Here is a 26296-nt window from a genome sequence, read left to right on the forward strand (position 1 = left end):
TTCATCCATGCGCGGCGGGGAAACTACAGTCGTTACAACTCGGTGTTTTGTTTCACATACTTCGTGCCTGCTCACAAGTTAAGTCATACATAACTTTCGAAAAAGGCATCAAGCAAAGTTACGAGCAAAGCCGTTTATTGAACTTAAAAACAAATAGAAAGTAATGAACAAGCCAGGATATTGCAAACGTGCATGCGCTTCGACTACAAATAAATAACTTACAGCTTATATCATACGGGCATAGCGGCGAATTCTCCATCACTGTAAGTGCTTTCACGTATTTTACTATGCCCGCGGATACTGGTACTACACAAATTCATTTTTTCGCTGAATATACGAATATTGCGCTAAAACTGTAATGGAAGTCGTCGCAGTGGAACGTATAGAATATTATTTCCTATAAACCTCGTAAGGCAGGGGTCGTACAGTATATGAAAAGTGTGGAACGTTTATGCTTTATCGTTTTTGTTTTCGGGAAATAGTACTGCGGGGTAAGATGGGTACGGTTAGCATATCATATCTAATATTTCCAAATTTTGGTTTTAACAATTAACAACGCTTTTTAGGCGTCGCGGGGATAGGGTTCTATAATCATATAAATATTCTTTGTTTACAACTAAATGGGGCGAGAATGAGAACAAGAACCGTCTTACCCCAACCTACTATAGAATGATACAACAGTTTGTCGGAATGATTCGGTTAAAGCAAGATGTGCTTTATCGAAAATTTTGAAAGTGTCTTATCGGTGATGACGTTTATATAAAGCTTGTACGTATGCTCTCATTAGTTTCACAATCTCAGTGACTTGATCGGCGTAAAATGAAAGGTCGCCGCGGGATTCGGTTTGAAGACGGAAGACTGTAGCAGACGTTGCTCCGAATGATAAAATCCTGTAAAACGAGGTTGGTTGAATGAATGTAACTTAGTAGGGTGGAAGAAGATTGGACACATTTTTATTCTATTTCTTGTCCCGTTTGGTAGTAAACAAAGACCATTCAAAGAATTATAAAACCGTATCCACACGGCTCCCATAGACTGTTGTTAAGTGCTTAAAACACGATCAGGATATTTGGATATTATGTGCTAACGGTGTCCCGTCTTCTCCCACCCTACTATATATTCTAAAGCGCGGATAAAATTGTCGTTGTCTAAACAGCTTGAATCAAGATTGCAAAATAATATTTTATCAGAAAATGCGAAAAACAAAAATAATACCATAGACTGCATATATATTTATTTACTTTTCAAAGGAAAAATGATCCAGTGAAGCTGGGTGACCTCGTTTATACACGGTGACCCCTTTAGATGCGACGGCCAATGATAAACGGGATTCTCCAAACTGAGCTTCGTTGTTTTCAACTTTGAATAAATAGGATCCGTAACCCGGCCATGTCCGAGCTAAGTTCACGTATTCGACCTGGATATAAAACAAAATGGTAAGAAGATTGAGTCATAGTTTTTAGTATTGGTTTTAAACTAACTGAATAACGGTTGTTGGTTGATAGAATTAGAAAGGGTAATCAACTGTTGTTTCAGTTGTAATATACAAAATGAACTCTTGATGACTGTGTTAAATATACTTAAACAAATGGTAGATGGGGTGAGATGGGCCATGTTGGGGTAAGATGGGCCATGTTGGGGTAAGATGGGCCGTGTAAAAAAATGTGGAGAGACGCAATTCACTCTTACAAAACATGATTTTTCCGAGACTCAAATACTAACATCTAAAAAAAAGTAAAAAAAATAAAAAAATCTTAACAAATTTGATCCTACTCACCACGGCATCTTCCGGCTCCATTCCTCTCAACTTCCTCCATCTCTCAGCAACATTAGATCGGACATCTTGTAGCTCCTCCTGGAAGAGCGTCCTCTTCATCTCATTACCTTCCTCATCTTCTTTTACCTTTTTCATTCCTCTCTTCCGGAACGTGTTGAAGATGCTGGAAGACTGAAGAAGAGAAAATTTGGTTTTAACTTTTTTTATTAAAATTTTCTTTGAAACTTCATTTTAGGAAACAAGTTCTGAAATGCGGATTTACATCAATATTGATTTTATTATTATTTGACAAAAAATGAAACCAGTTACAACACAGGTATCATATTATAGAATAAGTCAGAATACATAGTAAATAAACGAATGAATGTCACTTATTTATCCTCGCATGGTGAGGCAACAACATTCGTATAGCACAGGTGTTAGAGTTAGTTTAATTTAGTCTTGATAAAATAGACCGGAAAGTTTGATAATAAAACTTACTGCTCGTTTTTTGGTTGTTGTATTTGAATCGAGTAAATTAGTGTTGAAAGATCCCGATCTTTTCTCTTTGTATTCATCACCATTAGCAGTAATCTCATAAGCTTCCTTTACTTTGGTTACAGGGTAGAATTGGTCCAACTTAGAACTGAAAAATACAGGTTTAAAATAACTAACATAATATACCTGGTGCATTCTTCTTTAAATATCATAACGTAAGATGGGACACCTTTAGCACATAATACTCAAATATCCTGATCATGTTTTAAACATCTTTAAATGTTGTTTGTTTACTATCGAATGAGAGGAGAAAATAGAATGAAAAGGTGTACCATTTTCCCCACTCTACTATACATTTTACCCAACAAATAGAACGGAATAAATAAAAGTTCCCATACACTTTTTTAGGCAAATTATATCCACATTATACACAATTGAATTTTTCATTAGGTTACACAAAATATTATTTAACCTATTTTAGTTATACTGTCATACACACAACATCTCAACTAATTGAAACCGGAAAAAAAGATTAAATTAAATAAATTAGGACAAAACTTACTCCCAATCCAACTGCGTGTAGTTTCCAACCACAAACTGAAGACGTAACGCAGCTAACTCTCGCAGAATATCCTCGCTTGCGGGGTAAAGCCCATTGATTACTTGTTCATGTACCTGAGTGTGGTTTTAACAATTAAAAAGGAACTGCTAGTTTTTTTTATTTTTTTAGAAATATCACTTTTTATATTTCAGTAGTAGTCGTTATAACACAGGTGTACGGGTTCATACACCTCATGTTGGCCTATGAGTTAAATTTGAACCCATATCCTCATTTGCTAGAGTCAGGTCCAGTGTTGGACAATAGCACACTAGTTAGTTTAAAGTTTGAGACTGTTCTGATACCACTACGTTTGTGAATGTCTGGGGCAAGACATTTAATCATCATTACTCTAACCTAATGGTCACTAATGGGTTTTCTGAAGTGTAAGCCACACAGATGTATAAACATAGTTCAATAAACAGAGAGACATTGTAAAAAAATAAAGTAAAACTTGGTGTCTGCCTCAGTGACTACTATTTTACATTTAAAATGTTAATATAACTTACATCTTCAAACACGAAATGATAAGCAATTGAATCTTCCTTGACCTCCATGGGATCAAACACACAATACAGCTTGAAATAAAGTTCCCACTCCAACTCCCCACTTGCCATATCTCGCTCGTGGTTTAGTCTATTAAAGTAAAAAATATAGATTTGCTTTTGGGGTCCAAAATAGCTTTTACCATGCTGTAACATGCCTATACAATCAAGCAGAATCAAATATATTGCATTTGCAGCGTTAATCAATGAGGTTTTCTATGTCTATAGGCCATAAGTGTACCTGGTTGATAACAATTTCACTCCAGATTTTACTACAATTTTACAATCTACCTTTAAACAAAAGCATAAAGTATGCCATGGTACACATTCTCAGAAACTCTTCAATCTGTTTATCTAAAGCATTACCACTTACGATTCAAATTTAGCCACACTATCACATAGGAAGGTAGCAGGTTCCAAAGCTCTTTCATCAGTTCCTTTCTTTTCAAAAAGCGCAAACGTGTTTCGATTCCCTTCAAGTTGCATACCACGTCTCAACTTTTGTACAACCTGTATGTTTTGAAAATAAAATTTTAAGCTGTTTTTTTCACAGTCATTTTGTCGCTACATCAACTCTTTTTGTCATTTTCTATTGCTTAAGTTTTGCTACCTTATCGTATAGAAAAATAAAAGTTATTATACCTCTTTATTTTCAGTGCAGGACAGTCGCATTTTAACGATAATATATTATTTTCATTTTTAGTGTAAATAATTTGATAACTTTTTTACCGTATAGTAGAAAGTAGAAACAAATAAAAGTCATTTTTTTACTCGGTGTAGCGACCGCGCTTATGTTTTTAACTATAAGCTGTTTTAACAACTGTTGTTTTATTGCCATATCCTGTCTTTTCATTTAAAATATTTATTAATCCTCACTACTAAAATTGAATGGACAAATAAAAAAAAAATTAGTAGTAAAATTTGATCATTTTTTTATTTTCAACCAACCTGTCCAGCAGTTGTAAAAGAGTCAATGTAGATATCACATGTTGCACCACCGTAACACTTGATAACAGTAACAAGATCCCGTCTTTCGAGCGCCGCGCATATTTCTGGTATAGAGGGAACCATCTCACGCCGACGGGAAGTTTGTTTATTTATTGATTTCTCAGCAAAAGCTGCGTAAACCCCACCTGGGGTTTCGGGGTAACGCTCTTTCACTCTGTAAATACAAATTGGGTAAATACAGATAAGTATGTTTAAAAATAGTATGTAAGTATTATGGGTAATGTTCAAAAACAAGCAAGCATTTAATAAGTCATTGCACGGTATACAAGAAAACTATAAAACACACTTTTTATAAAAGGTATAAAAGATTTTTATAAAAGAAATAAATATTTCCATGTTTATGCTCACTTTTTCTGGTGATTAATTAATTAGACAAGTCATTGTAACTACTATATTAAAAAATAGAAATAAAAACACAATAGTTAATGACAAAAACTTTTTTAAAAAATTAAATAACCGTTTTAATTTTTTTTAAATTACCGTTTTAGATGGAACTTGAGGTATTGCATAACTGGCCTTGAAGGATGATATGCACAACACATGCAAGCAATAAGGTGCCAGTAATGTGGGCAAGTTGTGACATGCTGTTGTTCACACATCTGCTCGTCTGTAGTGAGCTGTGTGGTGTATATGGCTGTTTGTTTGATCAGTTGTAAATAAACTTCGTCTTGGAATGACTTGGAGCCATGGCAGGTGCGTAGTAAGTCCTGGACAACAATGATTTAAATATACTGTGGTTAAGTGTAGCACAACAATGATTTAAATATACTGTGGTTAAGTGTAGCACAACAATGATTTAAATATACTGTGGTTAAGTGTAGCACAACAATGATTTAAATATACTGTGGTTAAGTGTAGCACAACAATGATTTAAATATACTGTGGTTAAGTGTAGCATAACAGTGATTTAATATACTGAAGTTAAGTTCTACGCAACAGTGGATTAAATACACTGTGGTTAAGTGTAGCATAACAGTGATATAAATTTGCTGTGATGATGTATAAACCTATCCAACAGTACTGTAATAAAACATAACAGTACCTTAAACACAACGTAACAAACCTTGAAAACAACCAGAAACAAAACACTTTTACACCTATATTTATATACATTAGAGCTTTTAGAAATAAATAATTGTTAATAGATAAATATATTTAAAAGCAGATGTTTATTAAAAAAACATTTCTTTACCTGTATCACGCCAGCTTCTTCCTCAATATTTGTATAATTGTCGTTTTCCATTGAAAGAAGTCGGTCAAAATATTTAATAGCTTCATCCCTTAGTGTGTGGTGGCTATCTTGTGTACCAGATACCTGCAAATATAAATTGAATTTAGTTTCATGCTAAAAAATCAGTTTTTGGAAAATATAGTATGCCAGGTAGCATTATGTTTAGTGCAGAGTGGTTAGCGGGCCTGACTTAAGCGCAGAGGTTATGGGTTCTGGGCTTGACGCTGCTACCTTTGTGGCGTATGTGTATTTGGACACTTTTATAGACAAAACAAACCTGTTCATATGGTAGGGAAAGCAGGGGGGATCTTAATGATTGTTGACTTTGTCTGAGGATTGGATTTCTTTTATAAAGAAGAGTGATTTCTTTTTCATCATCTCCAATGTGCTGAAATAGGAAATTCAGGATTGTGTAAAAACATATCAGTATTTGCACAAAATTGGTAGAATTATACTGAATCACACCCACGGTTCTCCTAATAAATTTATGTAAAGATAGCATTTTCTTTTTTCTTTAACGCACACTGTACTAGCAAATATAATTAGACATCTAGAATATTTCCCAAACAAAAATTTTTTTTTTAAACTTTATAATTATGCAAAAATGTTTTACCAAACAAACTACTGCAACTGCAGCAAAAAGGAATTACTTGACATTAAGACTATAAAATTCAGCATTTTCCAACCAAACTATATAAAACTTTACCTTCATTTTATCAATAAGAAGTTTAGTTTTGGTGACAATTATTGGTTGTGCGTCAATCATTGCTTGTATCTCGCTACTCCATAAGTTGGCATCTTCTTCTACTTCTGTGCTTAATATTAACGTGTGTTTCTTCCCATATACTTTAATCTCCCACAAGCCAGTCTGTTTCTATTAACGAAATTCAGATTATTTTATGCCAGTAAATTAAACAGAAATTACATTCATTATTTGTACCGTGTGACTTATTTCTATAAAGTTATTGCTTTTAAAATCCAGAAAAAAATATATATAAAAAAAGAAATATAAAAAAAGATATATAAAAAAAGAAATATAAAATGAACTGATTCGTGTATTTCTTTATAAGTTTTACCTACAAGATACTTATACTATGCCTTTATAAGGACAAATGTAGTTGTTTTATTGGTAAATAGTAACATCCTATACAGGTCCAAAACAATCATTTAAAAAAAATTATAAAACCACATATGTGCCTAATTACCCAATATTTGCCATAACAAAAATAACTTACATAAGCTGCTTCATCTGGAGATGTAACCAAACACAAACTGTTCAACCCCATCGACCCCATCTTCTGTGCTCCTCGCCCGCTGCTCTTGTAATATTCAATGACGTTGGGTTTGAGAACGAACCATCTTCGTTGGTGGGTAACTCGTTGACGCTGAAAGTTTGTCTTCATCATCCAACCTTGCTGGATGGCAGAGGACTGGCCTTGCTGTTAATAAAGGTGGAATGGTGTATTTTGTTATGGTAATATGCTGGGTTTAAGAATTTGTGTGCTGGGTGTAAAAGATACTTGTAAAACTAAATTCTTTTAGATAAAAGTGTTTTTCAATACAATGGGATTTAACTATTGGGGATTTTAAAATTATATTAAAAAATTAGACTTTAAAGCCTAAGCTGTAAGACAAAAATTGAAAAGATTGGTAAAATCCTGATTTAATTATTATAAAATTGGTATTTAGGGAACAAATCAAAAATATGCAACATTACACCTAAAAGAAATATTCCTGTAACGAAAACCAACATGGTAAAATTTAAACTTACTGAGTCAGCAGAGTTCGATGTGTTCATGCTTTCATTCAACAAAGTTATCCAATGGTGCATTTCTTCCACAGTGTCGCATGCTAACACATATACGCGCTGTGATGTGGTGATGGAAAATGTGTTTGACTTGCCTGGTATGGAAAGAAATGTTAGAATAACTAGAGATGCTTGGTAAAAATAAAGTGCAATTTAACCATAAGGCCAAAAAATTCTCATGGTCACTTTTCTGCTAAAATAATATATAAGCTAAACAAAAAAAAATTAAATCGGGCTGGTAATAAAATACTACAAACAAGCTTAATTATTGTAAAGGCAGAAGGTTAAAAAGGTTGAAAAAAGTCTTAAAAATACATATACATCCAAGATTTCAACCTAGGCCTAAATTACCGTTCTTGGCATGCCTTCATGTGGGACATCACTAATATAGAACAATACATAGAATAGATTACCATGTACAATATAACCACATAAATACATTTTATAAATAAACCCACCAGAAACAGAGGTAGCAGCAACAGCAGTGATGGTTTGTCCATCCACTGTTCCAATCGCATTCTTTGGATTCGCAAACTCTGTCTCCATGTTTGCTATCTCTTGCTCAGAACTTGATAATATCTTCATCAGAATACTGAAAAGTGAAACACATTTGTTTAAACTAATAGTTGATGTTTTTAGTCAGAAAACAAGCTTTTTCTTTTCCTGATAGTTGTAACTTTTAATAATTAAAAAAAAGTACAACATATAACCTGCATTTGAACTCGAATTGCAGTTTTAATCTATAACTACACAGTGGTATCATAGTATCAAAATTGTTTCTAACATCCAATTTAATTATAACAGCATAGCTTATTACATTAACTGTATATAACAACACACATAGACAACAATATTAAATGTTATAACCGACAAAAGCATAAAAATAAACAAAAATATACACTGCCACCTTACCTATACCACTCATTTGCTTCCTCTGTGCTCTCAGCAGAAAAATGATGAACTTTGGATGACATGATCACGTCAATTCCGTTCTCCTTTTCTGTTACATCAGTAACATCAGTAATGGTGCTAAGGTCAATGGTTGCTTTACATTTCGCGTTTTCGTCGTCGTTGTCGTAAATTTTCATCTCGTGATTACGAAGAGCTACCCACCTAAGAATAAAAACAGTTTTAGGGTTTATATATTTTATTTTGTAGTTTTACATAACATAAGCTAAGTGTGAATAAGATGCCTTGGTTTATTTTAAATTTATATTCATTTTTGAAATTAACATATCCGACTTTTTAATTTTGTGATGACAAGTCTAATATCATTTTTCCTTTTGTGTTAAAAACTTTAATTTGAAATCAAATCTTGTAGTACCCCCAAACTGCTTTATAAAGGACTTATATAGTGGATAAAGTCAGTGTCAAATTACATAGTAATTCCCACTTGAATTTATGTAAGTAAATAATAATAGGTATGCCAACAATTAGAGAACAATTTTAAACTTCCTACTTCTTTTGCCAATTTTTTCGTGGCAATGTTCCACGCAAAGTTCCTCTCCCAGCCTCAGATTTTTTGTAAAGCCATCCACATTTAAGGCTGTCTTGCTTGCTGCGAAAGAACATGAACGTGCTGTTGCTAATCACGCACCAACGTTTTTTCCATTGACTCATTAAACCGCCCTGTGTGTAAATTGACAGGCGATTAATTTCGTGCGGTGCATGACGTCAGAGGATTGTTCCGAAAGGTCAAATTAGCAATAAATGTCATTTTGCCGCAATAAATCACACCAATATCATGACCGAAAGAGACCACACATTTAAATAAGGTCAATTTGATCCAATACTGTCAGAATGAGAAATGAGACAACATTGAAACGAAGTTGTTTCAACTTGGCATTATAATTGTCTCGACCCAAGTTTCTAACAAGTCAGAGCACTTAAAAATAAACTAAAATAAATCATTTTGCAGCAACTGCTTCCAACACAATATGATATTTCACAGAAAAAGGGCTGCTAAGACAAGTAATTAAGTTTCTGCTGACAAGTTTGAAATATTTGATGTATAAAAAAGAATCACATTAGTATACAAACTGTTGCTATGAGATATATTACACTTGTCAGTAAACAAATAAATGCAGGAGAGATCCATTTTAGAAAAAAAGTATTTCACATCAAATTTTAAATGGAAATAATTGGTTGTATATTACGACAATTACTCTTTAACTCCTTAGGTACAAGTAATGCAAATATGCATTTTAAAACCGGTGTTCACGAAAATGTTCATAACTTTACTTATAGTTGATAAAAGTTCTTACAGTTGGTTTTATTTGAAAGAGAAAGCAATTATTCACCAATATAACGTTTGAAAAATGCACCATAGCATTTAAAAGTTTTTACCAAACTTAATTTGAAAACCGTAAAGTATTTTTATACCACGCCAAGCCATTTAAGCTAATGATATTTTGCCATTAAATTCCTACAAAGCAAAATGCAGCATTCAATTTAGAATGCCCACCTTCATATCAAGGTAGGAATGGAAATAAACATTTGGATTCCATCTTTCATTGTTATCTGGTCCACTAGCTACTGTGTCAGTGTCACTTATATCATCGTCATCAAACGAAGAATCCGTGTAGTAAGACTCTGTGTTTAAATATGAACATTGGTTTAAATGCAACACATGATACACAAAGTATACCAAACCAAAACACACAAAAAATCTGTGACTATAGGGTTTAAAAGGTTTTTATTCAAAACCAGAGATCATCATAAATTAAAACCAAAAACTTCGGCAATATTAGAAATTAAAATAATAAATATTAAAACAAAAACTATTTACCATCTTCAATATCCGATGTACTTGTTGGAGCAGGATCAACATTTCCACTATCTTCATTGTCATTCCATGACTCAGTGTTCTGTAAGAATAATTAGGTGTAACTTGTTTATCCTTGCGTGGTGGGGCGAAGACTGTTGATATAACATGAGCGTTATGCTTCATACACCTCATGCCTGCTTACCAGTTACCACATATCTAACTTGTGATTGTTATGGAAACATTATTGACAACCCATAAGGGCCATAAAGTGGTTTTAAATTTACCGACAATGTTTTATTCATATACGTAATCATATATGTATAATTACTATTAAAAAAACCTAAAATCTTACCATATCTTCTGGTGGTGCATCATGAATAACATCAGTGTTCATATTCTCCATTTGGTGTTCAAACTCTTCAAAACCAAGGTCCTAAAGAGAAAGTAAACACATAAGTCTAAAATAACTAACTAAATAAGACCAAATATTATAACATTTAACCGCAAAAATCTGAAATACATTTCAAATTAAAAAAAAAAATAAAGTAGAGCTTTAAATAATAATAACATGGGTGGCATAACGGAAAGTGTTTTAAGTTAAAAATAAATGTGACAATACCTGTAATATATCCATTCCACGAGTTTCATCTGCTTTGTCCTTGTTTGGAAATACATCTTCTCTAATTTCTGTAAGATTGTCGCCAACGTTTTCAATAATTCGACTATCTCGCTGAAAAAATAAATAAATATTATTGTGAAAATCACTATTATAATTTTTGAATTGGGTAACCTTTTTCAGTTTTGTAAAAAGTTCGTAGATTAAAAATAAACCAGCTAGATCTGTATATTTTTGGTCTCTAGTAGGATAAATATATTTTAAGAAGCCTTAAAACACATAATGCAACTTGGTTTGGCTGATTTTCTACTAAAAATCCAGGTCTATGTTTCCAAGAGTATTATCAAAATTTAACAATTTTTTTCTTAAAATAAAAAAAACATGAAAAAGATAAAGATGATCAATCCAACCTCTGTAGAGATGATACTTGATCTTGCTTCACTTCTTCTATGCATCTGAGCGATCTCGAGCTCAAGCTGGAGGATCCGTTCCATCTCCAACTTCTCCTGCTCCTCCAGATAATCATCATCCAGTCCTTCTTCCGAGAATGTCTTCTTATTAACAGTGGAGTATGCGCTGTCAATGTCAGCTTGTTCAATCACCGCATCTAAGTTTGCCATGGCAGATAACTGTAATGAAAGTTATTTTTTATAATTAATATTACATGTTCTTAAATTTATATTATTTTTTCAGTTCTTTTAGTAGAAATTAATAATGATATACCATACAAACGTTTTGTCTGTACTTTATTTTTTACAAAAATTAACAACTTCAAAAAGTTGTTACGTCTAGTGGAAACAGTACCAGAGTAAATCTAATTCGTGTGTATTGGTTAGTATGTGATGACATTAGTACATTTAATTCCATATTAAAAGATATATGGTTTCTTTATTACATCAAAATAAAGTGTTTGGTAACCATACTTACAAAAAACCCTTTTGCCTAAGAACTATATAGATAAAAAGATAAGTGTTGTCTTTACTACTTACACGAGCATCCACTGATGTTCTTGTTGGGATGACCGACAAGTCTGTTGGAAGTGGAGTTGAAATATCTTCAAATGGAGGAGGGAAGGCTGGTGTTTCATCCATTGGTGACGGTAAGGCTTGGGGTTGAGATAATGCAGCTTCTCTTGCAGCCTAAAGAAGTTTTAACATATTAAAGGGGCATGCCAATAAAAAATAAAAAAATGTATATGTATAGAGATATTTAAATGTGATCTAAAGAAAGTTTCAAAATAACTTAACAGCTTCTAAAACAGGTGTCAAGAGAAATGTATTTTTAAATTGTTGCTTTTCATAATTGTTTTGAATTCAACATTAAAAAATGTAGTATAAGTTTACAAAGTGTCTAAATTCAATAGGCAAAAATTTGAACAATTTGTTATTTTAAATTTATGCATAATAAAACAGAATATCACTTACCTTCTCTTCCTTTTCTCTCTGTATTCTTTCTTTTTCTTCTCTTTCCAGTCTCTCTCTTTCAAGACGAGCCTAATAACATAACGTGGCATTTAAACATCTGGTTAAAGATGCTAAAATCACACATCTACCTGTTGTTCTCTTTCTTTTCGTTCACGTTCCATTTGTTCTTTGAGTGCCTTCAACTGACGATGTTTCTCTAATAGCACCTTGAATGAACATGTTCGTTTATCAAGTTTAGTAATAAAATGTATTAGAAATCAAGTATATTTCTCATATACGTGCTAATTGACACACATGTAATCTAACAAGCGTTAACTTCAACATATTTGTGCAGTATGTTGCAAGCAGTTTAGTAAATCAAACCCAATATTGAATAAGTATTACAGGAGCTGCTAAACTGTCAGCCATATAGTCAATTCTAGGTAATTGCGCTTTACCCAAGTAATAAATATTGCCCATTCTTGGCATAAAGTCAAGAAAGACAAACATACCTTGAACATCTTTCTTGCAGCGAATCCTCGTGTATACTTCTGTATCACAATAGTGGCTTCCTTTTTGATCCTTTCTTTCTCCCGCTTCTCATGGACCAACACAGCAAAGATCTTCCGAGCTTGTCTTCCTCGCTCCATCTTTTGAATACGGATAATCGCCGAGTAAGCTTTGCGGAATTTTCTTCTCGCAATGAAGCCCTGAAATTGTAGTACAGTTATAATAAATAAACAGGTTGCAGTGTCATTTTTACATCAAAACTATATTAAAAATCCATAATTGGAATACAACGACCTAACAGTTAGTCTCAAACGTATCATGAATGGTTTAGCAACAACAAAAAACTAAATGATTTTTTCTTTGTTTATTTACATTTTCTGCAGTCAAGTGCAAAAAAATGAAACAAAACTTTAAGAAATGTTTTAAAACTAGTGGCAAAATATTATCATAAATTGGTGTGTAGGTAATTGTTATTTATCTTACTCGAATAAAACGTTGAGCATGAACAGAGCAAGCTTTCAACTTCAAGAAATGTTTCCTTGCACCATAAGCTCTGATCACCGACTGTATAATAACAGCAGCACCGAATACTTTCTCCCCTCGAACTTTCTCAAGCATTTGTTCCAAGATTTCTTTCATGAAAACCTGAGGAATTGTCGGGGAAAATTAAAATTTCTCTATAAACATTTTTTTTATATCCAAAAATAATTTTCAATTTTTTTGTTTATTCCTACTTTTTTTTGCACTATTATCTGCTACTTTCTGCTTTCATATTTCTGCCCACTGTACAACATACACTGAGAAAGTAGATATCATGACATAAAACTTGATGTGTACTTCGTTACAAAAAATATATACTTTTCCTGTTTATTTAATATTACTCACTTTAGTTTCCCCAAGTCTCCATAGCGTTCCTTCTACCTCAACTTCATTGAGGACACTTTTTGCTCGATCCTGAGTTTCAGGGAGATCTCCAGCATTGGGACAAACTACAGAATACCTGGTAAACAGTATGTGCAAAGTTTTTTTCTGTTTCATAAAAAGAGGCCTGCCAAAGACTTGACAGGCCAAGGGGGTGCATGCCAGGGGACTTGAACTTCAAGCCAAAGTTGGCCCAATACCCAGAAACATGCAAAGTTACAATCATCTTAAGTTAGGAAAATATCAAATTTGTTGAAAATGCATCAATAAATCAGTAGAATTCAAAAAACAAGCTAAATTATACCAGACTTGAAATATAATTTATTTCTTGAAGTTTCTTAAAAAAGAACACAATTTGCACAGAAAGATTTATACAAATTGGTGATTCTAACAAAAAAACCAAACAGTATACTATCCAAACTCAGCTATAGACTTACCTGTCCCAAAAGTCTTTGTACAATCGCCGAACAGGGAAACCAGCTTTTCGAACTCGAACTGTTTCCAACATTCCTGAATATCTCAGTTGGTTTAATACGATTCCAGCATTGAAATTATCGGGTACCTGAAAATTAAAAGACGTATATAATCGTGTTTGGACAAACAACAATATCTGAAATTTAGTTAGAGAAATAAACAAGTAAAAATACGAAACAAAAACTTTTGTCGAAGCCTGTTATTCTGTATGGAGGAGCCTTACAGATAAAACAGAAAATGTGAGATTTCAGCTAGAGTTAGCCTGTTACTCCATTTCTTAAAAAAATCCTTTAATTACCTTTAAAATGTTGGGTTTGACGCAGCGAACAAAGAAAGGATTGGCAGATGACAATCTCTCCATCAGTGCATGTAGGGATTTCTGGAATATATTTATTAAGTTAAAATATCCAACTTGTAATTAGGAACCAGGCATGAATAACATTTACCTTAAATTGCCCACTAGCTGTTGGGGCTTGCTTGCTTCTACCTTTCCCAGAAGATTCAGAATTTCCACGAACTTTCTCAAACAAGTCGTAAATCAAGTCACAGCTGCATTTGATTAAGAATATATAAAAATATAAGTGTATGTGTGCTTTTTTGGTGCAGGGCCGTGATACTGCATGATATCCTTTATTGGGGATTCTTAAAGTTTTTGATCCTGTTTTCTAAGGAAGCACGCTAATTCATGGCCAATTTTCCCGGAGAATTTCAGAAGACAATTTTCTCTACGAATTTTACTTGCCCCAAAGGCATCTAGTAGTGACTGGCATAATTTGTCCCTCTGCATTATCACCCATACATATTCACCATAAGTTGTAAACCCTTTGTTATAAATTCATTGTGATTTTCTTGGCTATTCTCAGCTTACCTTGAATCTTTCAGTAATCCTAGAAGATCATCCCTAAATGTATCTCTGTTTTTCTCTAAGAAACCAGTAACATTGTACATCACCTGTATAAAAAACACTTTGAAACAAAATAATATTGAATAATAAACCTTGTACATCTTTTACAAAAAACATTATAGCTTTAAAAACACAAAAAGCTTTAAAAACATAAAAAAACGAAAAAAATGCAAAATACAAACCTCTCCTGCATAATGTTTGATTCCAAACTCCAATCCGATGACACGCGGTTTCACATAGAATTGATTTTTCTGAAAAATATAGCATGGTTCATGAAATAAATAAGTACAGCATCTACATAAAATTTAGAAGCAAATTTTGTTACAAAATCTAGCGTACTATATATAAATACTGTATAAAACAATTTGAATAACTTGTGAGCAAGTTACCAGCAAAAATAATTATTAAGCAGAATACAGAAAGGTCACAAGTAATATAACCTACCGCATGCTGATTATGCAACTTGTTAAGCAGGGATTTGTCAGTTCCTTTCGGAAAACGACTTTCTTCGTTGATCAGCGACATGAGACCGAGATTCTTTTCCACCAAATCCAAACATTCGCTGTTGTCGGCCCATTCCACGTCACACCAGTCTATTCCTTCCCTATTTAAAACAAATGTAAGAATAAAATACATCATTGGCTAACTTTGGTCTAAATCTCTGGACCGCGGATATACGTTGCAGTATGATGACAGTCAAATAACATGCTGATCAACATAATTTAGGTATTCTGCCTTGGCAATTAATAACATATATGTTCTAGTGCATAGAAATAGTACTTTCATTTGTCTGTGCTTGACTAGTACGGGAATTTACTAGCATTTTTACAAAAAGATTTATAAAAACCATGCACCATTACTGTATATATATAAAACTATCACAGGCAAAAAAGTTTCTTAACCAACGAAAATATGTTGCATCACATACTTGTTGTATTCAATTTGTTCCAAACTAAAAATATGTCGGTTAAAAAATTCTTGAAGCTTCTCGTTGGCAAAGTTGATACAGAATTGTTCGAATCGATTGATCTGGTAGGAAAGACGAAATACTTCATTAAAATACAGTAACTATCATTGAAGGTACAAGAAAATAGAAAAAAATGAATAAATAAAACTTATTTATCGACATGGCAGGGCAATGACACCTGTTATAACTCTGGTGTTCTGTATAATACACTTTGTGCCTGCTTTCTAACTGAGCTGTTGTTTTTCTTTCGATTATGTATGACTGACAATATTGACCAGTTAGTGACGACTGCAGTGGAGCAAGTGTCATTGAGTGTCTTGGTTAAGGACAAATACGCCCACAATGGTAGCAACATCTAGTCCTGAACCCATATCCTCTTTTATTTCAATAAAAATAATCACCTTGAAATTTTCAAATCCAAAGATGTCGAGAATCCCAATGAAATAAAAATCATCTGGACCTTTGATGCGGTGGTTGATCTTTGAGATGATCCATCGGAAGAGTTGGGAGTAAACTGCCATTGCTATCGAATCCCGGGAATCACATGCCTGGAGAAAATATTATATAGACTATTGTTGCTATCAGGCTTAACTAAATATATAACTAAAAAGCTCTCTGGTAAGAAAATACTTTTATATTAGTTGTTGCTGCCAATGTACTTTGTATTGTAAAAAAGCCTTTATCCAAGTTATCAATAATTTGATATCCCATGACATGTTTCAGCTAGCAACAAGGCTTTAGAATGTTAAAGGGATAGAATTTCTTGTTAAAACAACCGTATTACATTGATATTACATACAAGCTCTTCAAAAACTCTAAAACAACGTAGTTTTATTAAAGACACAGCTTTACTGGACAAAATTTTGGATAAGTGATTATACTTGATCAATGCTTTGAGGAGATGTGATGTTTTCTCCTCTTAATTTCATCGTCCTTTCTTTCATTACAGCTTCAAGTCTTTCGCTGTCGATGCCCAACAGCTGTGATGTTCGATCAATAACTGGAATGTTGGAAATATTGCTATGAGTTTAAGTGTAGTAGTAAATTTTGAATTGGTATGAAAAATAGTATTTTGGGGCTTTTGGAGTATGTAAGTTAATTTCATTTCAAAATTTGACCTGCCTTTTGGTAAGACATTAAAACATTGTTTCTGTTGTCAAGCCCTGATGTAGTCTTCCAGAATGGCTGTCGAATTTTCAGGATAGAAATAATGTTTTACAAACCAGAGAAGCCGAAAAAACTATTTTACAATATGTCTGGTGGCAGGGGACATATGAATACTTTCGCAGATTGGTTTGTGAGTAACTGAGCTGGCACACGTAACATGCTTGATGATTTATGGTTGCTCTATATGCTACCGGAGATAATCTGTCGATTGAGCTTAGGGTAACGGTATGATTTGTTCGAATTGTTAAGAATTGGCCCATGACTCAACACAGTATCGGTAATTACATGTGCAGTTTCCTGACTAGTTCCGCAGTGAAGTAATGATTAGGTAATGCTACTAAACTTGGAGTGTTAGTAGTGAGAATTGGTGTAGTATGATTGAGTGCTGTCACGTTTTTAAAAGTTTGCATTTGTGACCGATAAAACGTTTTAAGGGCAGAAATTTTAGTTTGACAATTACAAGCAAATTTTTTAAGACTGTTGGAGAATTAAATGTTTCGTTCCCAAAAATTACCTTAAAAATATTTGATTGTGCTGACATTAATAAAATGAATTACGCAATAAATTAGTTTAAACTCTGTTGCGATTGCTGTCAGTGGTTTAGCCATCTTTAAAAATGCGACACAAATGTCACATTTTAACAGTGGTACTTCAAAAATGTGACAAAAAACAATTTGTCAAATTTTAACTAATAGTTAAGAACATGAAAGTGAACACAGTTCTTGGCTGGGCCACTGATATATGTTGACTTAATGAGTAGGCTAATGGCAAAGCCGTGCTGTGATTTGTTAGTGCATGCTATGGCAGGAACCTGGAGGTTCTAGTTCACATGATACCTGGAGCAATATGGGGAGGCAGCAGGGCCTTGTCTGTTGTTCGGTAAAAAGCGACATGAAACCAAGCAAATGGTAAAAGCATAAATTAAAACATTCAAAACAAAAATAAATATAACTGAATATTTTGATAAATGAAGCCTTTGAAATTAAGAGTCTATATAATGTTCAGCTTATTACTTTTTTACTCTAAATTGGCTCCTGTGCATGCAGATTCACATTAACAACAGGTATGCGCCAAGTAATTAACTGAAGTGGTGAAATAAACAACAAAGCTTCTACGTGTATAAGCCATTACTATAAAGCCAACATTCCAAACATAGGTTTTGTAAAACAACAAAAAAAAATAAAAAATAATTCATGCATAATTGATATTTTGAAAATGTGAATACATTTCTCTAAAAATCAAGTTATTTAAAAAAAGGTTACACTAGCTTTTGAACATAATTAACATTATTTTTCCCAGCATGGCAGGCTAACTTTAATTACACCTCATATACAGTATAGTTTCTCACAAATTATGATTTATATTAAATTAATTAACTTACCATCAGTATCGACCACTTGAGCACCACCAGCGTTCATAAATGAAACATTTCCCAAGTGCAATATTCCAGATAAGACACTCATCATGTCTTGTTTCTGTCCGTCTTTAAACCCAATAACATTCAAAGCTTGCTGTGGGGTAAAACGTGAAATTAAAATGAATTTTACAATTTAATAAAAAAAATCATATTAATGTAAGCTAGAAAAAACAGAAAACAAAGACATAACTGCAATGTAAAGACGGGCCATGTTAAAATCCATAAGAAAACCTACAGTTGCTATTATTTTAGTGGTCAAATTGTCAAATATGTACAGTTCATGTGCAACAAATCCAGTTGTAATAACAAAATGCAACTTTAAAGTTTAATTCCCAAAACTTTACAAAAACACAGTTTTATGTTACCTCTAAAGCAGCCCAATCTTCTGCATCATTCAATGTTGGATCAGACACACAACCAGACTGGTTTAAATAATGATATTCCCCCGGTTCCATGAGAAATAAACGATCTAAAAATATGCGAATGTTAAATAAGAATGGTAGTAAATTGTAAATAAGGTAGTGCGGTTCAAACAGAGATTGTCACCACAATCCAATTAGCGGTTTTTATTCCTTGCTATAACCACAACATGACATTTAAATAACTGTGCGCGGGTTCTAATGTATCTCAAAATGAAATGATCATTAAATTCGAAAAAATCCTTTTTTAATGTTTGCAAAGAATTAAAAATAGGGTACCTCCTAGCGGGTACAAGTTGTATGTAACAGAACACCCGTGTTATAATGACTGCCACTGCCCTACTATAAGAATAATAAATTACATTAGTTCGTTTAGCCAAGCAATACACTAATGTGTGTAGTGCATGCTCTCATAAACCTACACAGACTCTTTAATTATCACCCACACAGCGGCTATTTAACCCAATGCAAAAGGTTGTGGCAAAAATACTGGTTACAATCAGTGGCACAAAATGCCTATTTGTATGAGTGACTCAAATTATAGAAGCAGTCATCATACTCATGAGTTATAACAACTAGCAAGATTGCTTACCCCGTTGTTCTGGTGTGGCTCCTTGTATTAGCTGGTAGAAAATGTGATAATTTCTTTCGCCAGGATTTTGTCGAACCACTCTATGCTGTAACATACAAGATATACATGTTGACTGCATGAACATTACAATGTTAATTATGATTTCTCACCTTTTCAAGAAGATCTGTTTTCAGTTGTTAATGAAGTTTGGTTAAGAAAATTAATTTTTTATTATTATTTTACACCAAATAATAATAAAAAAATTTGGTTAAGAAAATCAATTTTTAATTATTATTTTACACCAGCATGCTTTAACTGCAACCTGATATATATATTTAGTAACAAAATAATAATCACTTGTTTAATGTTTTAACTGGCAGCAGTATCTAGCATACTGCACTGCCAAAAAAAGCCCTAAAGTTTAAAGTTGTATCATATTGTCATAAAAAAGTTTAATGGCAAGGATACAATCAGTAATTCTTCCTCCTTTGATCTGGCCAGATTCACTAATCAAAAGTTGGACGAATTTCCCAAATCTACTAGAGTTGTTATTATATACAGTCTTGGCATTTCCCAAAGCTTCCAACACTGGCCCACTTTCAAGAATGGATTTCTCAATGGATTTGCCATTTTCCTCTCTAAGAGAGAGAAAACAATAATAAAATTACCAAGGCTTTTATTAACATATTCAGCCTATATACAAATCCATTGTTTACATGCAAAAAATGTCGTTTAATGACTACAACATGTCTAAAGTACTTTGACTTGCACATCTTTACCAGAAAAACATGAAAATATATACAATACATTTCGTTGGGTTTTAAAGTGGGGTAAATCCCTAAAGGTGATACTCAAAAATGACCATAAAAATATAGGTTTCGTTATAATGCGTACTCGACTTTGCCGCTACGTTGTCGGCTTATGTTTGAAATAAACTTGAGAATAAACTTGGTTGCCTCGGTTTTTCCCGCTCCGCTTTCTCCGCTGAAACACAAAGGATATATGTAAGTAGAATTAGATTCACGTACATACGTCACCAACACCTGTTGAACTTTTAAAATGACGGGGCGATATGTCAAGAGGGCATGCAATGAGTAAGAGTGGATGTAGGTGAACTGAGGGTATTGCAATTTATATCAATATTCTCGGCCTAATGTAGCGACAAAACGTAGACTCTGACGTCATTGCAGGACATGAATAGAGCGGATGTGTAAAAAAAAGATGGTGAGTCGGATTCGTGGCCGTTATTTCATGATATATTTGGTTAATTTACCGAAGAACTTTTCGCGCTAAAACGGTCCGTGTTTGCAGTCGTGAACATTTACCAGCGGTTCTCGGAACTGGGCACAATCATTTCAAACTTGTCCGGTGCCGAAAACGATCCCCGCGAATTAGAAATGATGTGCAGAATACAGGCTTTTGGTAACGTTCCTTTCACACGAGTTTAAGAAGGGACCGCACGACTGGCATTTTTACTGGGTTAAATTAGTAAACGGCCGTTCTTCGCATGAAAGTGTATTCGCTTCCGCGTTGCAAGATTCTCCAGGCTTGTCTCTGCTATATACAGATGACGCAGATACCGGTAATGACGCGATATGCTGTTAAGAGAATCAATAAAAATACAATGACGCGGTCCACGTTCGTGTTGTGCTAATACAAGTCTTTTATAGAGCTAAAGTTTTGTTAGTAAACCGTTTTCTGGCTGCTGAATTGAACTGCATTTCCGTTGGAAAACAATACCGAACAAACTGTTATCGGCCACGAGACGATTTATTTATAGATATTTGAAACCCGCACAATAATGTATGTAATTGGACTGTGTAACTGCTTTGACAGTAATTAAGCCAGACCTGGCGAAATCTCATTATGTATGCCAGCGGTACAAGTAAAACCTCGAAACCATATTAGGAATTGTAAGTATCATACATCAGGACATGTGGGGACACATGTTAATTAATAATTATGAAGGAACACATCACTGACTTCTTTCTTTTTGTTCATCAAAAACCTTCCGGCCCGGTATTTCGTTTGCCAACCACAGCCAGTTTAAATTAAACTTAACGACATGTTACTGCTTGAAACACATTTATATGGCGACAATCCGATATATAAAAAGTTCCATGGAAAAAGTTAAGTAAATAGATGTGTTATTCCAGCGCTTAGTTATAGAGCGCAGAGTATACAGATTCGAAGTGTATAAAAAAGAACGAATGTGGTTTCCCGCCACACGAAGATGGATACGTTACATTCATTCTATTTACATTAGCACTAACATCAGTTGGTTGCTTACCTGATCAGAACACATTGGCTTTCCTCGCGCTTCCACAAACATGTGTAACATTCATTGGCGATAGCGAATACGTGCGGCGATTCCTCGCCCAAGTCTTTATTCGTATAGCGAGCGAGCGTCTTTTCGTCGTACAGATCGTGTAGGCGCTTGTACGGATTGACAGAGATCAGTATAGAGCCAATGTAAGTCTAAAACAATAGAGTTTTAATGTGGCTTGTTTCTTATGACTTATAACAATGCGAGTTTCTGCATCGCTCGTAAGCTTGTTATAACCCATACAAGTGGCACGGTGGGTGGATACTGCATTGTACTTACCTTTGCTGCCAGTTTCGCGTTATTATACTATATAGATACATTGTGCAAGCAGCTGTACGTAAAACTATATATGCAAAAAAGAAGGAAACTTAAAAACTAAAACTATATTCTTACCGTTTTGAACCAGTGGTTGTACTGAATAGGAAATATAGTATAGAGTGGGGGAAATGGGACACAATTTTCATTCTATTTTCCTGTCGCATTTTAGTAAACAAAAAACATTTAAAGATAAAACCGTATCCTCATGACTCCCATAGACCGTCGTTAATTGTTTAAAACACGATATTTGGATATTATGTGTTAAAGGTGTCCCGTCTTTCCCCAGCCTACTATATATTTCTTCCCCAGCCTTTACTATAGGTTTCTGAAAAATACTGTTTACTTACGTATATTTCATTTTGTTGGTATCTTGTGTTAAGGTTGCAAAGAATTGAAGCTTGGTTTAGTTCGGTCATTTTCGCCATGTCCTCTACTCCTTGTAGAAGAACCCCATTCATCGGTTTTACTTGGTTTGGGTCAATCTCATTCATCCACATTCGTTGCTCCTGCATTATAAAATGATCTGTTTGAAGTACTGTTATATTGGTATGAGCGGTATAGCATAAACTTCCCTTGTTTTATAGAATACGATGGAAAAATATTGTGGCGAAATAATTCGAAACAATTTGAAATGCATCAAAATGAACATGGCCTATATACTAATTATTACTATTGAGTAAGCCGTGATAAAATGAAATATATGTGGATTGAAATGCGAATATGTTTCACTTTTAAGGTTTGCAAACCAATCTAAAGTGGACACAACTAACTGTCTTAACTTTTGCAAGTTATACTACGCATTAAACATGTCTATATTTGTGTATGTACGTGTGTATGGTCATTTAATTGCTTGTTAGTTGAAAGGTTGGGATCCACAAACATCTATTTTTGTCACTACAATCCAAAGGGGCAATGAACAATGCCCTTATTCAAATCATTGTTTATCGTTTCATATCCTGAAAAGATGCATGAATACCCGCAGCAGCTCGGTTGTTGTTATTGTGTGTTTTATGTAAGAGAAGCAAAACTGTCTGCAAACATTCTCTAATTAGTTTACAACATGGCGGATGTGCTGTAAATAGAAAAGCTACCACAAATAAAACGCGCGAATGGGCCTATATAAAAATCCTAAAACACCCAATTTAATTGGTTATTTTACCGAGAAAGGCGAATAAGTTTGTAACCAAATTCTGCGTGATGATTGATGGTTAATCGTCAGCAAATGGACAGGCGAGAGCGCAATTGGATACGTGCCATTTATAATTGGATGACATATAATGATAGATGGTCGTGAGCTAATGCTCTTTGGATGTCTCACGAGCCGCTGTTACAAAGCTGGCTGTTATTTTATTATTCTGGCGCATTTCTGCTCTATGGCAAACATGATACGTTAAAACAAAAGCGACATTTTTGCCATGAAATCAATTCTAATTACAGCTTTATGCGCGACAGAAGAGGCGTGTCGAACTAAAAGATTTTTCTTATTTATTAGAAAGTGTAAAACGATAACGCATTTGCCGATCCCTAGTAACCTTGTTTAGGATTATTTTGTTTCTGGTTTCCGATAATTATAGCCAGAAAGTGTCAGCTTCTCGACACTAATCTAATGTTTCCTTATGCGAGATGCTGACAGACATGACACTGCTCGTAAAAAATGTAAGTCTCCGGCAATCAGCGAAAGTGCCATACAAGGCAAGTTACCTTAAATTATGGAGAAATGCCGATTTAAAAAACTTGTCCAAAACGCCATACTCGGAACGTGTTATTGTTTAGCCCAGCTATGTATGGGTGAATCACACCTCAGTTATTGTTGGTTATATTCTCACCTCTCCATAGTCTGTCTGGTACACGACCTCGACCCCGTCACATTGGGTAACGGTGGCTGGCGTTAGATCATCGGGGCTTCCTTTCACGAGCCATACTCGACTTCCCTGAACATGGATGATAAGTTATGAATGTGCAAATATTTGACAAGCAATCTTGTGTGTCTGTGATCATATTCAAAGTCTACTGTGTGTTCGTACTTAGTAAAACGTCCACGTTAAGCATGTTCACTTTCAAGCACATTTTCAGCACAAATATATATACGCCAACACACATCTGGCACAATAAATTATGTTCGTGCTGCAATTGCGTCATGCGTATTTCACAATTACGCTGAAAAGTTAGTCAAGAAACTATCCAAATAAGCGCCGGTTGTTAGGAGAAAAGACTTATTGGCTTAAGAGGAACATAGCGCTCAGTTATGATTTCCGAAATGGAAATCCTCGTTCAACGCTTTTCCTTTTGAGTCTGGATTTACTCAGGCATAAAGGTGTGAAAACCTATTCAATGAGATGCAAACGATTTGCTGCCATTGACACAAACAAAACACAGGATACTTACAACTGTCGTTACGTCGGATTCTGCCATAATACTCCCACGTGTTTCGATACACAATAGTGACGTAACAGTTCAATTAAATAAACAAACAATGCAGTGACTTTTCATTGCTGATATTTATATAAGATCTGGGTATACGAAACTGTTTACATTAGCGTTAATATCTACACACACACATACATAATATTGTATAGAATGACTCCCGAGTATTCACTTGTCCATCGAGACTATTCTAACAGTTGATCTTGCAACAGCTGACACGGCACCAAAGTAACTCCCTGAACTGTTGTAAAGAATGAGCTTTTTCCATTTTGTTTCGTTCTTATCTTATGCCTAACTACCATGGGATATCAATTTCCCTGCCTTATCACGGTACCTGTACTGGGCAAACTTTCAGTCTCTGAGACTGGCCACACTACTCATCGCCTTGTTACATCAGTTAAAAACATGCAAATTATAGATGCCGACTTCCGTTTACATTAACGGCTATACAGGTGCTAGTCTGCCTCATATCAGTACAGCGTAAACAGTACGGCCGGCAGTTTTAATAAACTGTGTAGGGGGACCGAAAGGAAACCACACGACAATCGTTTCACAGCGCGCTGACACACCAGGCCTTCTTACGTCACAATATCAGTCATGGTTATCGAATCTGGCTCAAGATTGTTGAACAAGTTTGTATAATCGGCTGAGTCACGTTAGAACGGGGCGGTCTAAAAGAGAGAGCGCCCCTTGAGATTAGTCGGGAGAGAACTAATGGCAGCGTGTTTTTGTTTACATTAAAAGACGGAAACTCTATAAAGCAATAAAGCTGGTAACGTGATTAAACTAGTTTGTTCAAAATAATACACATTCTCCTATTGACTTCGTTTGCTATAAAATTTGCCGACTTCTTGTATAGTAAATCCACTTTTACAACTTCCGCCAATCCTTTCTCCCATTAGCCAACTGCTGTGTTATAACTCATATTGCACAGCGTACAGCGTTTATTGAGCTAGCAACGTACAGGATATCGTTTGCTGGTCAGATGAAGACACACGGTGCTTTCGCTGTTCGGATTGAAGCACGTATGTCGGTACCACGTCAAACGTAAATACACAATAGGCTATTGCAAGCAGGTTGGCCTTTCGTGAGCTATTTTCTTTTAAAGCGAGAACAGATATTCTACCCTGACCAAAAAACTTAATTCTATCTGCATTACCTTATTCTGAACCTATTATTTTTCCAAGTTTTAATTTTTTTGCGATTTTGTCAGCGCCTGCAAAGTAACATAATTTGACTTCTTTCGTTCAGCTTTCATTCACTTTAACATATATTACACGCCGTTTGTCCCTGCACTGTGCGAATCATGCCTAATGGCTTAAGCGTGACTAAAAAATGGAGCAGCAATTATACAAAACGCCGGCGACGTAGTAATTCTTTCATGCCCCTACGTCCCAGTGGCAGAAACATTGTGCACTCCTCTCTTGCGACTCCGCAAATGTGGTTTCTTAAACCAACTGCGTCATTCTGTGACGACAAATCGTTTCCGCAGTCATCATAGGCAGCATAGGCATGCCAGAAGTACACTGAATTATAGTACAAGTATACACAACCTAGCTATTTCTACGTATAGTAAGGTGGGGGAGATGGGACGCCTTTTTCATTATATTTTCTCGTCCTAGTAAACAATGAACATTCAAAGTATTATA

At 34.5% G+C, this 26296-nt stretch overlaps 1 protein-coding gene across 2 annotated transcripts; it reads right to left on the reverse strand.

The window, feature by feature from the left end:
- Positions 1-118: 118 nt before the first annotated feature.
- On the reverse strand, positions 119-24766 carry LOC100187113 (unconventional myosin-X). 2 transcript variants are annotated; one of them, XM_026833616.1, is made up of 48 exons: positions 24609-24766; positions 24050-24154; positions 22571-22729; positions 21870-22057; positions 20474-20563; positions 20048-20217; positions 19750-19763; positions 19601-19685; positions 18955-19058; positions 18554-18683; positions 18009-18041; positions 16887-17005; positions 16407-16553; positions 15967-16067; positions 15483-15642; positions 15221-15289; positions 15003-15085; positions 14581-14683; positions 14433-14513; positions 14098-14222; positions 13625-13739; positions 13223-13384; positions 12742-12939; positions 12379-12456; positions 12251-12319; positions 11816-11965; positions 11237-11455; positions 10830-10940; positions 10563-10643; positions 10232-10310; positions 9908-10035; positions 8903-9072; positions 8356-8556; positions 7902-8035; positions 7408-7538; positions 6872-7075; positions 6343-6510; positions 5914-6024; positions 5598-5720; positions 4886-5112; positions 4346-4559; positions 3771-3907; positions 3362-3488; positions 2817-2929; positions 2258-2402; positions 1778-1948; positions 1242-1417; positions 119-890 (listed from the first exon to the last, which is right to left on the reverse strand). In XM_026833616.1, the coding sequence occupies exons 1-48, from the start codon at positions 24633-24635 to the stop codon at positions 740-742; spliced, it is 6186 nt and encodes a 2061-aa protein (XP_026689417.1). In that variant the 5' UTR covers positions 24636-24766; the 3' UTR covers positions 119-739. The 2 variants fall into 2 exon arrangements, with proteins under 2 accessions (XP_026689417.1, XP_018666876.1); XM_018811331.2 differs by lacking the exon at positions 18009-18041.
- Positions 24767-26296: the final 1530 nt, after the last annotated feature.

This window comes from Ciona intestinalis, chromosome 3 (assembly GCF_000224145.3).
Source record: "Ciona intestinalis chromosome 3, KH, whole genome shotgun sequence".
Taxonomy (NCBI): Eukaryota; Metazoa; Chordata; class Ascidiacea; order Phlebobranchia; family Cionidae; genus Ciona; species Ciona intestinalis.